Source organism: Oncorhynchus gorbuscha, linkage group LG16, assembly GCF_021184085.1.
Source record: "Oncorhynchus gorbuscha isolate QuinsamMale2020 ecotype Even-year linkage group LG16, OgorEven_v1.0, whole genome shotgun sequence".
In the NCBI taxonomy this organism is placed as follows: Eukaryota; Metazoa; Chordata; class Actinopteri; order Salmoniformes; family Salmonidae; genus Oncorhynchus; species Oncorhynchus gorbuscha.
The window spans coordinates 27,065,476-27,081,503 of NC_060188.1; the positions used below are offsets into that span (position 1 = coordinate 27,065,476).

The following is a 16,028-nucleotide window of genomic DNA, read 5'->3' on the forward strand; positions in this document are numbered from 1 at the left end:
CGTGCCCATGGGTGAGGTTTACATGCAAAAATATTACACACTGCACTGTGGTGAAATAAAGATCCAGATTTCTTAGCGCCTACGGTTGTGAGACATTCCCACTTCTGCCATCATTGTAGACAATATTTCAAATTGGGAAAGTCATGCCCTGAAGTTTATGATAAACACAATCTCAATCACAGGAATAGAAAGGACATTCCAGGTGAATGTCACAGTCATTGTTTCACTTTTGGTTACTAAACATGTAGAATTCCCCTGCTTGAGATTAGGTTTGAGGAACTATAAAGTAGTTCCGCGTCCATATGTGGGTGATGGAGTTGTCCTCCCATTCATCAGCGCTCTCATTTCATTCGTCACATGTGCGTCATGTTTTGCTACAGACGCGTGGCCACGCCCGCTTTTAGCTGCTGAGGAATTCCTTTGCCCCGCCTTTTTCTGTGACTCGCTCCAATCATCCCCCAAAATCTAGCTGGCTAAGTAAAAGAATGCATTGCCTATTTTGATCGCAGAATCAATTTGGTATCGATAGACAACCCATGGGCACATATCTCGTTTTGTTTGTGTCGACGAACGTCAGGAAAAATACCTTTCTAGGTTGTGCTACCTAATATTTTCCAGGTAGTTGGCTTAATAGCCTCGATGCACAGCACAGGGTTAGTTATCAGTACAGTTATTTAGCTAGCTAGCGTTAGCTATCTTTGCTTGAAGTGTGGGTTGCCTATTGTGCTAGCTAGCCAGCTACCGTTAACAGCTATCTGATTAGCTGTGTTTGAAATATTTTCATATTTCTTTGAGTTGTATTTATTCTTTTTATCACCGGTGGATATGGGACTACTCTTTACCAAGCTGATGACTGTCTTCGGAGACCGAGGTAATCAGTTGTGTGCCTGGATACATTTAGCTAATTTACTGCTATTATTGTTGCTCCTGAATAACGTTAATCTGCACTCCCTGCCTGAATTTCTGCTTGCTTGGTTTGATAACGTTAGCTGCTTTGTAGCAGAGTGTTGTTATGGACTGGATTTAAATTATGAGAACGCAAGAGAAACTGTTAGACGTGATTTTCAATAACGTTAGTGACAGTTTAAAAAATGGTTAATTTCGGCATAGCCAAAATTGTAGCTACATTTCTAACTACACCGGGCACCTTCCAATAACTGGTTAATTTCTGTGGGACATGAGCTAGTCCGTACTGGATGTTCTGTTCACTGTGTCAACGTTCTGCACACGTGTCCCGTGTAATTATCTGTTTTCTATGTAGCGGTAGTGATAGTGAATTGCATTAATATTATGTAACCAATAACATTTAGTCAATCAGTACTATTTACCTCGTTGATGAGATGATGGCAGGTTATGTCGCTGGGGTTGACTATCAGGGTCAAATGGCCCTTGTTTTACCTAATAGTAACACTGCAAAACAGAGGTTTTGACCCCTTTGGATAATAAAGATGTCTGCCCATGTTTTTCATATCTGGTATTTGAATCCATGGCTAGACCCTTCAAAGAGAGTCCATCAGTCAGATGTGTTGTCATCGTGATGTTTGATTCGCTTTGGGGGTCACAGGTCTGTGAATGGCAATCTGTGTGTCTGTTGTGTAGAAGTGTGTGAATCACTTTCCTCTTTCCTTTTCTCATAGAACACAAAGTGATCATAGTGGGCCTGGACAATGCTGGGAAGACTACTATCCTCTACCAATTGTGAGTGATATCAAAATAGATTTGTATAATTCATGATCACATAAGTCTCAAATTTATGCAAATGATATTTATAATCACTTAGTCATAACAATCACTCTGTCCTCTCAGCCTTACCAAAGAGGCGGTTCACACCTCCCCCACCATTGGCAGTAACGTAGAGGAGATCTCTGTACGCAAGACCCGCTTCCTGGTGTGGGACATCGGAGGCCAGGAAAGCCTGAGAGCCAGCTGGAACTCCTACTACTGCAACACAGAGGTACGGATCTCTTTGTGTGTGCCGCAGAATGTCTTTGTCGAGGAACAGCATGTGTGTTTTTTTTAACGTAACAAAGTGTGTACAGGTTGGTTTCTGGCCAGTTACAGCTGGAGTAGAAATAGAACCCTGGTGATGGTGCTAATGCCTAAACACTTTTAGCTTTAACTTCCCCTTTTCCCTCCGAGACTGTCTGAATAGCTACAGCTGGAGACGAGATGTTTTCCAGCTCTCCAACGATCAGGCCAACACTGAGTTATTACACTTTAACCAGCAGCTGATTGTTGTTGTCATTGATAAGGCATGGGAACACTATTACATCATCTGTTACAGAACTAACCATATCAGTCTGCTGTCCTGAGTATTCCTCTAACACACTAGACTGTTACTGAAGTCATGTTAAATGTTGATGAGATGAGCACTCAGAGCCTGGGGTAAAGTTTAAGTGAGTAAGTTGGTCCTCTTTGGCCAGGGTATTCAGTTGTTTTGTCTCTCTTTAGATTGTGATTCTGGTTGTGGACAGCACAGACCGCGAGCGTCTAAATCTGAACAAAGATGAACTTCACCGCATGCTTGCACATGAGGTAACAACCACCTGGGGCTTTTGGGGGGGATTATGGGAAGGGGGAGGGAGGGTCAGCTCAACCTCAATGTTGAGATTTTTTTTTCTGAAGACCAGTTTCAAATGCAGGAAAGTACACTTAATTCTTAACTTCCTTTTTCCTGTATGTGACACACCAGAAATATTAGCCGATTGTAATTTCCTTATTGTATCAATAGGTGGATGATTGAGGATTACTTTTAAGAATAAGGGCACTTTGTTTTCTAGGTGGTTCACGTTCCATTGTCACTCACCTTATGTATCTTTTTAAAGGTGCAATATACAGAAACCAGCCATTTCCTGGTTGCTAAAATTGTAATAGTTCACCTAATTTCAGTTTGTGACAAACAAGCAATCCAAATGGCTGTGAAATATTATTTTTGATAGCCAAAAATATAATATTTTTAGCTGTTTGAAGCTGGTGTATAAAATTGCTTCTTAGGCTTGCTTTCAATGAGAATGACAGATCTATAACTCGCATTTCTATGTGAATTTGATCAGGTAGCCCAAAAAGTGACATATTGCAGCTTTAACATGTTGACGCGTGAGCTGTGTTCATGCTCTCAATATGACTCATATCAACACTACATAGCAAACAAACTGATTTCAAACCATGATGGGTTGTTTCAACATTTCCCCAGTGTATTGACAGCTGAGCTATTCAGTTTCTGTTCCGCTGATGCTGCTTTTTTCTATTATCTGAGATGTCGCAGCAGAGAGATTCTGTAGATTTCCACAGGAAACGCTCAGACGTGTAAATATGTTGAATATAAAAACAACATAATTGTGCCTCCTGTCTGGCTGGTGTGTAGGACCTACAGAATGCTGCGATTCTAGTTCTGGCCAACAAGCAGGACATGAAGGACTCTATGACAGTGGCAGAGATCTCCCAGTGCCTCACCCTCAGCTCCATCACAGCCCACTCCTGGCATGTACAGGCCTGCTGTGCCCTCACAGGGGAGGGGTGAGTACACTGCATAACTACAGACACGCCTGGGCCTCCTCTCTGTGTGTGTGTGTATTATATCATTCCCATAAATAACCTTAAGTCACTCAAACACAGTTTAATTTTCAAAACCATTTCCATCTCTTTCTCCTAACCTCCAGACTACCTGCCAGTCTGGACTGGATGAGGTCTCGTGTCCTGGCCAGTTAGAACTCCTTCTGTGGGCTCATCCCAATTGGAACCAGGACAGCTATCCTTTGATCCAACAAACACAACCTCTCAGACGTCACAGCCAAAGCCACAGTGCCCAGATCAGGATCTCCACTATCTGTAGTGACACTGCCCCTCTGAGCCCCAGGGGTGGCCCCAGTCCTGCCCTGTCACCCTCATGCCTTACCCAGCCCTTAGTGTGTATGCCAGGGCTGACCAGAGTCCAGGTCTGCCTCGGGATAGAGGAGGCCTGGAGGAACCTGGCAGAACCTTAGCTAGACATGCCAGGGTGTGCCAGTGTGCATGTGCATTAGCATATATGTGTGGTGTGTGTGTGTGAGACTCCGTTCTAGAGGTCCACCATGTTTACATAAGAATCCCTACCTGTCAGACCTGACTCCATGAGGATGACACAATATGCCCCACATAAGCTGAAAAGGGACCTAATCACAGTATTTAAGCCTCCTGTCCTCATGAACTCCAGAGGTAGAATGGGAGGTTGCATTGGATTTCTTTAACATACAGATTTGTACCTCTGACCTTGAGGAAAACCACAGTACAACAGGTTAAGAGGCCAGACCTAATGGTGATCAGACTGGTGCTCAGCCTTCTAAGCTAACAATGCACAAATTACTTGAAGTATTTATATCAAATAAGAAAAAGGGGGTTTGCTTGACAGTGTAAAATAGTAGCATGCTTTCTGTAAAAAGCAAGACGACAAACAAGTATTGTCTGATTTAAAACAGGTTAATCATGTATTTTTATACATATACAGTGGCTATGTATTTTACGGTACAAAATATTTTTTTGTACAAATAAATGTTATTATTGATAAACTTGTGACTGGGCTGCCTTCTCTGTAGTAGGGGAATTACACATGGAACAATTTGGGAACGCCTGAACCAATGATGTATATACTGAACAAAAATCTAAGTGCAACAATTTCAAAGGTTTTACTGAGTTACACTTCATAGAAGGAAATCAATTGAAATGCATGTATTAGGATTTCAAATGACTGGGCAGGGCTGCAGTGATGGGAGGGCATAGGCCCAGCCACTTGGGAGCCAGGCCCAGTCAATCAGAATGAGTTTTTCCACACAAAGCGTTTTTTACAGTAAGAAATATTCCTCAGTACCCCCCCCCCCTTCTCGTATGATCCCACAGGTGAAGAAGCCGGTTGTAGAGGTCCTGGACTGGCGTGGTTACACGTGGTCTGCAGTTGTTAGGCCGGTTTGATGTACTGCCATATTCTCTAAAATGATGTTGAAGGTGGCTAGTGGTGGAGAAATGAACATTCAATTCTCTGGCAACAGGTCTGTTCGTCATTCCTGCAGTCAGCATGTCAATTACACACTCCCTCACAACTTGAGACATCTGTGGCATTGTCGTGTAGCAAAACTGCACATTTTAGAGTGGCCTTTTATTGTCCTCAGCACAAGGTGCACCTGTATACTAATCAATCTGTTTAATCAGCTTCTTGACATGCCACACCTGTCAGGTGGATGGGTTATCTTGGAAAAGGAGAAATGCTCACTAACATGGATGTAAACAAATTTGTGAACAACACATTTGAGAGAAATAAGCTTTTTGTGCTTATGGAACATTTCTGGGATCTTTTATTTCAGCTCATGAAAAAATGGGACCAACACTTCACATGTTGTATTTGTATTTTTGTTCCATATATATATGGAACACCCATGTCTTGCTCCCATGCAGTTTTTGTATTTGCCAAGGAAGGCAGATTAATGTTCTGGCTAAAGTGATTTCGGAATTGGGACCAGATTTGATTAATTTAACTCACATTTTCTATGTACATTTCGCGGGGTTGCCGAGGTGCCTTATTGCTATTGTAAACGGGTTACTAACGTAATTAGAGCAGTAAAAATAAATATTTTGTTATACCCGTTGTATATGGTCTGTTATAAACTGGGTGGTTCGAGCTCTGAATGCCGGTTGGCTGGCCAATATACCACGGCTTAAGGGCTGTTCTTACGCAACGCGGAGTGTCTGGACACAGCCCTTTTAGCCGTGGTATATTGGCCATGTATCACAAACCCCCAAGGTGCCTTATATTAGCTGGTTACCAACATAATCAGAGCAGCAAAAATACATGTTCTCATACCTGTGGTATATGGTACCACGGTTGTCAGTCAATCCGCAATCCAAGGTTTATATTCCCAACAGTTAACAGCTGCACTGCACTCTATTTACTAGTCTTGATTAACACCAGCCCCTCCACAGCTCGCGCATTAGCGGGTTCAAAATAGGGGGCATCCGGATTTGAACCGGAGACCTCTTGATCTGCAGTCAAATGCTCTACCACTGAGCTATACCCCCACTGTACTGTAGTAGCAAAATAAAAGCTAATTATCCTAAGGACTACGTTCATATATTAGAAAAACATTGTTTTATGCGGTAGTTTTTCTTTTCGGCACAAAAAAAAATTATTTCGCGGGTTAACGATGTTTTTCAAGACGTGTTCGTCTGTTAGGATAGCGCACACTGTGCACTCGTTTCCTCCACTAGGAGGAGACAAATACGTGTCTCTTGGGTGCTTTCAGTACTGTACAGTACACTGTATTTTATATAGGCTATTAAGGGAGAAACGAATGTTAGTGTTTCTTTGTATATTTTTGTCAGTAACAACATCAGTCGGCTCTCATGCATGCCCAATGATATGTATTTTTTTATGAATATGCATGCACCCTAAACACATTAGATAAAAAGATGGGTTTGGTCACAGTGGTAAACCTCAGATAGTAAAACTCTAGTTCTGTCGTGCATTTGCCATACAACAACTACAATAACCACTCACATGACACATTTCGACCAGTTTAAGTTTTATCGTGTGTATAGGGCAGGAATTGATGATGAGACAATTAAGGGTGCAGAATGTTGTTAAAACCATGACCGTGGAAACCAAAAATGTGCGAAAAGGCCTGTTGGGAAGACAATGCAACAACAAAAACCGCTCTGCAGGCCTTATTACATCCCAGCCACTTGAAATGACATTGAGGTTTATTTGCATTACAACAAGGAGATTGCATTCCTCCGAATTTCAAAAGTAAATCTGGTGGTGATAGAAATGTGTACATTTGAAAATAAAGGAGAGCCGCACACTCTAGGAGCTCAGATGCAAAGAATGTAATATCCAACGTTTCGACAGCCAAGCTGTCTTCATCAGGCTGTCGAAACGTTGGATATTACATTTTTCCACCTGAGCTCCTAGAGTGTGTGGCTCTCCTTTATTTTCTAGTGTTCTACTCCGCTCGCCAGCACCTCGCCTAAATAGGTGTGCGTTTCTTTTTCTTCTAGAAACGTGTAAATGACTAGAGAATGACTCTGACAGTACAATGAATGACCTTCCATCAGGCATGTCTGCTACACTTCCTCAACAAGGGATTTCAAGGAATGGGTACCATTTTAACAGCTAGTTTCTCCTAAGTGAAGGACAATCCTATGGGTTATACCATGGACAATAAATATAGGCCTGATAGTATGGCGGCAACCATGTCTGACAGTAATAAACCTAACCCTTTTACAGTAATAGTTATGGTCAGGTAACATGTTTTAGACTACCAGCTGATACTATGAGCTCCCATTGCTATTGTTTTTTAAATTGTGTCTTGTATTTAAGATTGTCCACTGTGTGGTCCCCAAATACTTATGTAACTACTTCGACTTGGTCAGGGATAACCATAACTATTCCACTAGAAGGAGCAGTGGTGTAAAGTACTTAAGTAGTTTTTTTGGGTATCTGTACTTTACTTTACTATTTATATTTTTGACTACTTTTACTTTTACTTCACTACATTCCTAAAGAAAATTATGTACTTTTTACTCCATACATTTTCCCTGACACCCAAAAGTACTCGTTACATGTTGAAGCACAATTCACACACTTATGCTTAATTTGTAATGATGTCTGAGTGTTGAAGTGTAAAAATGACACCATGTGGTTTGCTTAATATAATAAATTATAATAATATAATTACTTTGACTTTTATTCAAGTAGTATTTTACTGGGTGACTTTCACTTTTACTTGATTCATTTTCTATTAAGGTATCTTTACTTTTACTCAAGTATGACAATTGAGCACTTTTTCCACCCCTGAGAACCAACATTGATCCTTTCAGATTTAAGAGCGGTATGAGGAAAGAACCCTTTTTGGAATTGTTGGGTTTCTGACATGATTTGGAATAGTCTTCCAAAGAACTTGAAATTCATAAAAACCTCCATGGTCCATATCAAGTTCTCACTTAAAATGGCTAAATAGTAGCATGTCTCGTAAGTGAGCCGTAAGACTACATTATGTGGGTGAGAAGAAAATGCTCCCATCTACTGGACAGGTTGTGGTACTACTAAAAAAGCATCACAGTAGAAGTAAACTTTCAAGATTAACTCTGGCGTCCTTGATGATTTTCTTAAATTGTAGGTGGAGGCATATCCAGCCTGACCCCTCTTATGTATGTATTTTAAACATGTCTAATAAATGAAATCAATCAGTCTTACAATATATATTTCTAATGGAAAAGGAAGAGATAGACATACATTTAAACTGTAAACTGGTTAAAACTGACCATATGTGCATGTTTGTTTATAGATCTGTCTATGTCTAGGCTTCAACATCCCCATATTCTGTTTGTCTATGGCAGGGATGGGCAACTTTGATGGGGGTGGGGCAAAGGGAAAGTAATACAAAAGTAACTGAAAGTTATCAGACTACATTACAGAGTTTGGGTAATCCAAAACGTACATTACTGACTACAATTTTGGATAGGTGACTAGTAACTGTAATGCATTACATTTAGAATAATAATAATAATAAATGCCATTTAGCAGACGCTTTTATCCAAAGCGACTTACAGTCATGTGTGCATACATTCTACGTATGGGTGGTCCCGGGGATCGAACCCACTACCCTGGCTTTACAAGCGCCATGCTCTACCAACTGAGCTACAGAAGAAAGTAACCTACCCAACAACCCTGTGTTCACTCAAGACTGTGTGGCAGCGCACATCTCCATCTCAATCATCAAGTTTCCTGATGACAGAACAGTGGTAGGCCTGGTTACCAACAACATCGAGACAGCCTACAGGGAGGAGTGGAGAGCTCTGGCGGTGTGGTGCCAGGATAAGAACCTTTCTCTCGATGTCAACAATACAAAGGAGCTGATCGTGGACGACAGGAGACAGCAGAGAGAGCACGCCTCCATCCACATCGACGGGGCCGCAGCGGAGAGGGTGAAAGCCTTAAGTTCTTTGGCGTGCGCATCACTGAGGACCTACCTGAAATGGTCCCCTTCACACCGATAGTGTGGTGAAGAAGGCACAACAGCGTCTCTTCAACCTCAGGAAGCTGAAGAAATTCAGCTTGGCCCCTAAAACCCTCACAAACATCTACAGATGAAACATTGAGAGATCATTCTGTTCGAGCTGTATCATCGCCTGGTACAGTAACTGCACCGCCTGCAACCGCAGGGCTCTCCAGGGGGTGGTGCGGTCTGCCCAACGCATCATCGGGGGAACACTGCCTGCCCTCCAGGACATCTATAGCACCCAGTGTCACAGGAAGGTCAGGATGAGTATCAAGTACCTCAGCCACGGCCCGTCCACTACCATCTAAAAGGCGAAGACAGTACAGGTGCATCAAAACTGGGACCGAGAGACTGATAAACAGCTTCTATCTCCAGGCCATCAGTTAAACAGTTATCACTAGCCGGCCTCCGCCCGGTACCCTGCCCTGAACCTTAGACACTGTCACTCGCCGGCTACCAACCGGTACTCTACCCTGCACCTGTACATAGAGTCGTTTAACACTGGTCACTTTAATAATGTTTACATACTGTCAATGGTGGAAAAAGTTCTCAATTCTCATACTTGAGTAAAAGTAAAGATACCTGAATAGAAAATGACTCAAGAAAAAGTGAATGTCACCCAGTAAAATACTACTTGAGTAAAAGTCTAAAAGTATTTAGTTTTAAATACACTTAAGTATCAAAATTAAATGTAGTTGCTAAAATATACTTAAGTTTCAAAAGTAAAAATACAAATAATAAAACATTCCTTATATTAATTAAGCAAACCAGAAGGCACATTTAAAAACATTTTTTTTTACAGGTAGCCAGGGTCACACTCCAACACTCAGACAACCTTTAAAAACAAAGGATTTGTGTTTAGTGAGTCCACCAAATCAGAAGCAGTTGGCTTGACCCGGGATGTTCTCTTGATAAGTGTGAGAATTTGATAATTTTCTATCCTGCTAAGCAATCAAAATGTTACGATTACTTTTGGGTGTCAGGGAAATGTATGGAGTTAAAAGTACATATTTTTCTTTAGAAATGTAGTAAAGTAAAAGTAAATGTTGTCAAAAATCTCATTCATATATCCTTATATCCTTATCCATATATCCTTATGTACATGTTCCTTATCCCCTTACACTGTGTATAAGACAGTAGTTTTGGAATTGTTAGTTAGATTACTTGTTGGTTATCACTGCATTGTCGGAACTAGAAGCACAAGCATTTCGCTACACTCGCATTAACATCTGCTAACCATGTGTATGTGACAAATAAAATTTGATTTGATTTGATTTGATTTGAAATATACATTGTAAAGTACAGATACACCAAAAAAATACTTAAGTAGTACTTTAAAGTATTTTTTACTTAAGTACTTCATACCACTGCATACTGTTTTACCCACTTTAAATGTATATGCTGTATTTTAGTCATGGCTCATCCATAATAACAATCTCCACAGAGGAACTCTAGAGCTCTGTCAGAGTGACCATCGGGTTCTTGATCACCTCCCTGACCAAGGCCCTTCTCCCCAGGTTGTTCAGTTTGGCCGGGCGGCCAGGTCTAGGAAGAGTCTTGGTGGTTCCAAATGTCTTCCATTTAAGAAGGATGTAGGCCACTGTATTCTTGGGGACCTTTAATGCTGCAGAATTTTAAAAAATATCCTTCCCCAGATCTGTTCTTTGACACAATCCTGTCTCGGAGCTCTACAAACAATTCTTCATGGCTTGGTTTTTGCTCTGACATGCACTGTCAACTGTGGGACCTTACATAGACAGGTGTGTGCCTTTCCAAATCATGTCCAATCAATTTAATTTACCACAGGTGGACTCCAATCAAGTTGTGGAAACATCTTAAGGATGATCAATGGAAACAGGATGCAGATGAGCTCAATTTCGAGTCTTATATCAAACGGTCTGAATACTTATGTAAATAAGTATACATTTGTGATCATTTCAAAAAAACTGTTTTGTTTTGTCATTATGGGGTATTGTCTGTAGATTGCTGAAAAAAAAACAATATTTAATCAATTTTAGAATAAGGCTGTAATGTACAAAAAGGTGGAAAAAGTCACGGGGTCTGAATACTTTCCGAAGGCACTACAGTATTTATATTGAGGACTCTGACATTGCTCGTTCTGCCATGTCTTATTTTTATATGTATTGTTCGATTGCTAGACATTGCTGCACGGTTGGAGCTAGAAACAAGCATTTCGCTACACCTGCGATAACATCTGCAAAACGGTTATCACTGCTAAGATACGTCGTCTAGGTTCGTAGAGGGCAGACACTAACACAACATTTGTTCGTAGAGGGCAGACACTAACACAACATTTGTTCGTAGAGGGCAGACACTAACACAACATTTGTTCATAGAGGGCAGACACTAACACAACATTTGTTCGTAGAGGGCAGACACTAACACAACATTTGTTCGTAGAGGGCAGACACTAACACAACATTTGTTCGTAGAGGGCAGACACTAACACAACATTTGTTTGATAAATTGTATGTGCCACTCAGTTCCATAGTCAGTAAGGGCCCGATTCCAACATAATAAATGATGCCTTTCTTACATATGCACTTCCTACCCACTTCTCAGTAGTTGATATTCAGACTTACCTTATGAAGGTGCGTAATGGGCTTTGCAGGCATGGTTCTCTTGCGCATGCTGAATGAATGTAATTCAAACACTGAAAACCCTCTAACTTCCCAGCCGGCAGATTTTCAGTACATTTATATTGAACCATCCTTTCAAATACAGTGAACCTTTAAGTTTGAATTTTGATGACAGACTCAATAGAATAATCCAGAGAACGGCTTCAGAATATTAGGGATCAATGAAAGAAAGCCATCGAAATATATTCATATTGATCTGTCGTTTCAGCACCAATTGATAGATTTAAATTACTCTGTTGTCACGACATTTTCAACCGCTCCCTGACCCAGTCTGTAATACCTACATGTTTCAAGCAGACCACCATATTCCCTGTGCACAAGAACATCAAGGTAACTTGTCTAAATGACTACTGCCTGTAGCACTCACGTCGGTAGCCATGAAATGCTTTGAAAGGCTGATCATGGCTCACGTCAAACTCATCATCCCAGAAACCCCGAACCAACTCCAATGCACATACCGCCCAAACAGATCCACAGATGACGCAATCTCTATTGCACTCCACACCACCCTTTCTCATCTGGACAAAAGGAAAGCCTACGTGAGAATGCTGTTCATTGACTACAGCTCAGCGTTCAACACCATAGTGCCCACGAAGCTCGTCACTATGCTAACATGATGACCAGACCGCACTCGTCATGTGCGTGAGCTTTGCAAAATGAATGTACACCTACATGTTATTCAATCATTGCACCCACACTGCTTGCGTGCGCCAACGAGCGTCTGAGTAGCCAGGTGCTAAAATAGAACTTAGTTCTATTTGTGACGCTTGACGCACTACAAGTCATGTCTCTCCCATCTTCTCATTGGTTTTTAAGAATATATTTACCCACGTGGATGATTGAAAGATGAGCGGAGGTCCACACTCCAGTCCAGTCGGTTGTGGTAATGCACCTTAAAGTTGGTAGCCCACCTCCATAAAAAGTCTAAAAAAGAAGAAGAAGCCTGAGGAGAGGAGAGATTACTAGAAAACAAACGTTTACCCTTTTATCTGTTGATTAATTGTCGGAGTAGAGGACCTTGTGCATTTCAGGTAAAATGCAACCTAATTTTTATATCCAAATTAGCAAGCTAGCTAGCTAAATTGCCATAAATGTTTAATGCTTTTCAACCTGTCCCTGAATATAGTTGGTTCAGAGTTTGTTTTACTATTTCAACCTGAGTGTCCTGATTGCATCTGGTGTGGTGGGACAAAATCAACATGCGTGCGATGGCGCAACACGGACACACGCGCATATGCCATCTGGTCAGCATGTTAGGTCCCTGGGACTGAACACTTCCCTCTGCAACTGGATCATGGACTTCCTGATGGGCCACCCCCAGATGGTGAAGGTAGGCAACAACACATCCGCCACATTGACCCTCAACATGGGTGCCCCTCAGGGGTGCGTGCTTGGCACCCTCCTGTACTCCCTGTTCACCCACGACTGCATGGCAGCGCATGACTACAACAACATCATCAAGTTTGCTGGTGACACAGCGGCGGTAGGCCTGATCACCAATGACGATGAGATAGCCTATAGGGAGGAGGTCAGAGACCTGGCAGTGCGGTGCCAGGACAACAACCTCTACCTCCCCGTGGGCAAAACAAAGGCGCTTATCATGGACTATAGGAAACGTAGGGCTGGACAGGCCCCCATTCACATCGACGGGGCTGTAGTGGAGCAGGTTGAGAGCTTCAAGTTCCTCTGTGTCCACATCGCTAACGACCTATCATGGTCCAAACACAAAAAGTTCTAAAGATGCACCATTGAGAGCACCTTGACTGGCTGCATCGCCGCTTGGTATGGCAACTGCTCGGCATCGGACTGCAAAGCAATACAGAGGGTACATCTCTGGGGCTGAACTCCCTGCCATCCAGGACCTCTATACCAGGCGGTGTCAGAGGAAGGCCCTAAAAATGGTCAAAGACACCAGCCACCCAAGTCATAGACAGTTCTCTCTGCTGTCCCACGGCAAGCGGTACCGGAGTGTTAAGTCTGAGACCAAAAGGCTCCTGAGCAACATCTACCCCCAAGCCATGAGACCGATAAATAGTTAACCAAATAGCTACCTGGACTATCTGCATTTACCATTTTTTTACTTTATGCACACACACTGAACTCTACCCACACACTCACATGTACTTACACTGACACTCCAACACACACACACACACACACACACACACACACACACACACACACACACACACACACACACACACACACACACACACACACACACACACACACACACACACACACACACACACACACACACACACACACACGCTGCTGCTACTATCTATTATCTATCCTGTGGCCTAGTCACTTTACCTCTACAGTATATTTACATATCTAACTCAATTTCCTCGTACCCTTGCACATCAACTCGGGTACATAGCCAAGCTATCATTGCTCATTTTGTATTTATTCCTTGTGTTACTATTTTTTAAAATTATAATCTTGGTTTCGTTGATTGTATTCTGCATTGTTGGGAAGGGCACATAAATCAGCATTTCACTGTTAGTCTACACCTGTTACACCTGTTGCTGAAGCATGTGACAATAAACATTTTCTTCGTTTAGATTTGATCTTAATACGGGATTAGAAAAGTATTTATGAATCATTAAAAAAAATGGTTTGGAGAGGCTTTACACACGAAGGAAAGAAAACGGTGGTTTGATTCCTTAAGAAAATTGGCACATTCAGTTCTTAAACCCGTGGTAATGTTGGGAAATGATTGTACGTAGAATTATAATAGGGAGAATAGTGTACAATAGTAGGCTATACCCTCGTCTATTGCTGCACTAACCATGGAACTGTGTGATGACACAGCCAACTATTGCACCATACGCCGGGTTCAAACTGTTACGGCTTTAGTCGGCGCTCAGCTCCATAACGATTTAATTAGCTTTAGCTTACTTGTCGTTTAATTAAAATATATTATCAACTAACAATCTTCAGCAACAACCACATGGCCGTGGCGGCGCTTACAGAGGAAGAAAATGTGGATAGACGAAACAACGTAATGAAATGGAACGATAATGTAGGCTGTACCAACTGAATGTGTGTTGTTATCAGGAATACTGATGGTCAGTACTGATATTGTGTAATATTTATCATGATAGAAATAGGAAACAGAGAAAGTCGGGGTAGCCTATAATTAAGACATCCGAAAGTGCCCATCCCTGCAAGTTTCAATACAATGCTGTACAATTTCAGTTCTGCATAATGGCACAGCATTTCAGAAACGTTACTGTGGGAAAGTTGATGTGTTGATATGCTCCAGTTTGCAACGATAATAAGGTCAAATATATCTAAAAGAGGTGTCGTTTATATTTACAATTCCCTTTTTCAAACGGATTACTCCTTTACAGCTTAACAGCTCTTATCAAGTTGTAGATTACAGTGCATGAAGAATGGTGTTACTGTATTTCTACCAGGAAAAATACAGTAGATGCTTTTTTCCACTTGGAACCGCTAGGTTCTCTAGACCTTATTCATTGTTTCCTTCTGCACAAAGACGGTGGAATTATTAGGGAATTAAGTCAAGGTCAGAGTCCGGATATCTATAGACACATTTCCACCACACCTTCATTTATTTGATCTCCACCCAAAACAAATAGCAGGTGAATAGCATGTTATTCTCAAGCTTAATTCTAGGTCGGAATATACGTAGAGAGAGAACTGCATAAAAAGGGAATTAAGCTCCATTAACTCTGGTCTGAATCGGGCCCATGTTTTTGATACCCAGTTAGACACCATTCACTACTCACCAACCCACCATTGATAATAACTATTAGACCTGTGATTGATATGTATCAAAGAAAATGAGGGGGCACCCGGATTTGAACCGGGGACCTCTTGATCTGCAGTCAAATGCTCTACCACTGAGCTATACCCCCTGATAGAAAGGCCTGTCACTAGAGGTATTCTAGTCATTGTTATATGTGTTTCATAGGTTAGAGCTACTAGAACATTGCTCCACGCCCTGTAACTATAAAGTGTATGTTTTCTTTTATTTTTATTTAACCTTTATGTAACTAGGCAAGTCAGTTAAGAACAAATTCTTATTTACAAGGACGGCCTACCTCGGCCAAACCCTAACCCGGACGACGCTGGGTCAATTGTGCGCCGCCCTACGGGACTCCCAATCACGACCGATTGTGATACAGCCTGGATTCGAACCAGGGTCTGTAGTGATGTCTCTAGCACTGAGAAGCAGTGCCTCAGACCACTGTGTGTGTATGTGTGCAGGGTTGGGCAGGTTACTTTCTAAATGTAATTTGTTAGTTATTAGTTACCTTTCCAAAAGGGTCAATTGTGCGCCGCCCTACGGGACTCCCAATCACTCCCGGTT

At 41.8% G+C, this 16,028-nt stretch overlaps 1 protein-coding gene and 2 non-coding genes across 3 annotated transcripts; 1 reads left to right on the forward strand and 2 right to left on the reverse strand.

Annotated features, from left to right (window-relative positions):
- Positions 1-450: 450 nt before the first annotated feature.
- Positions 451-4,561, forward strand: LOC124000091 (ADP-ribosylation factor-like protein 5B). Its single transcript, XM_046306221.1, has 6 exons — positions 451-871; positions 1,638-1,698; positions 1,807-1,954; positions 2,452-2,535; positions 3,365-3,516; positions 3,660-4,561. The coding sequence occupies exons 1-6, from the start codon at positions 826-828 to the stop codon at positions 3,706-3,708; spliced, it is 540 nt and encodes a 179-aa protein (XP_046162177.1). The 5' UTR covers positions 451-825; the 3' UTR covers positions 3,709-4,561.
- Positions 4,562-5,973: 1,412 nt separating this feature from the next.
- Positions 5,974-6,045, reverse strand: trnac-gca. Its single transcript has one exon. It is a non-coding gene; the product is annotated as a tRNA-Cys (tRNA).
- Positions 6,046-15,501: 9,456 nt separating this feature from the next.
- Positions 15,502-15,573, reverse strand: trnac-gca. The gene has a single exon. It is a non-coding gene; the product is annotated as a tRNA-Cys (tRNA).
- Positions 15,574-16,028: the final 455 nt, after the last annotated feature.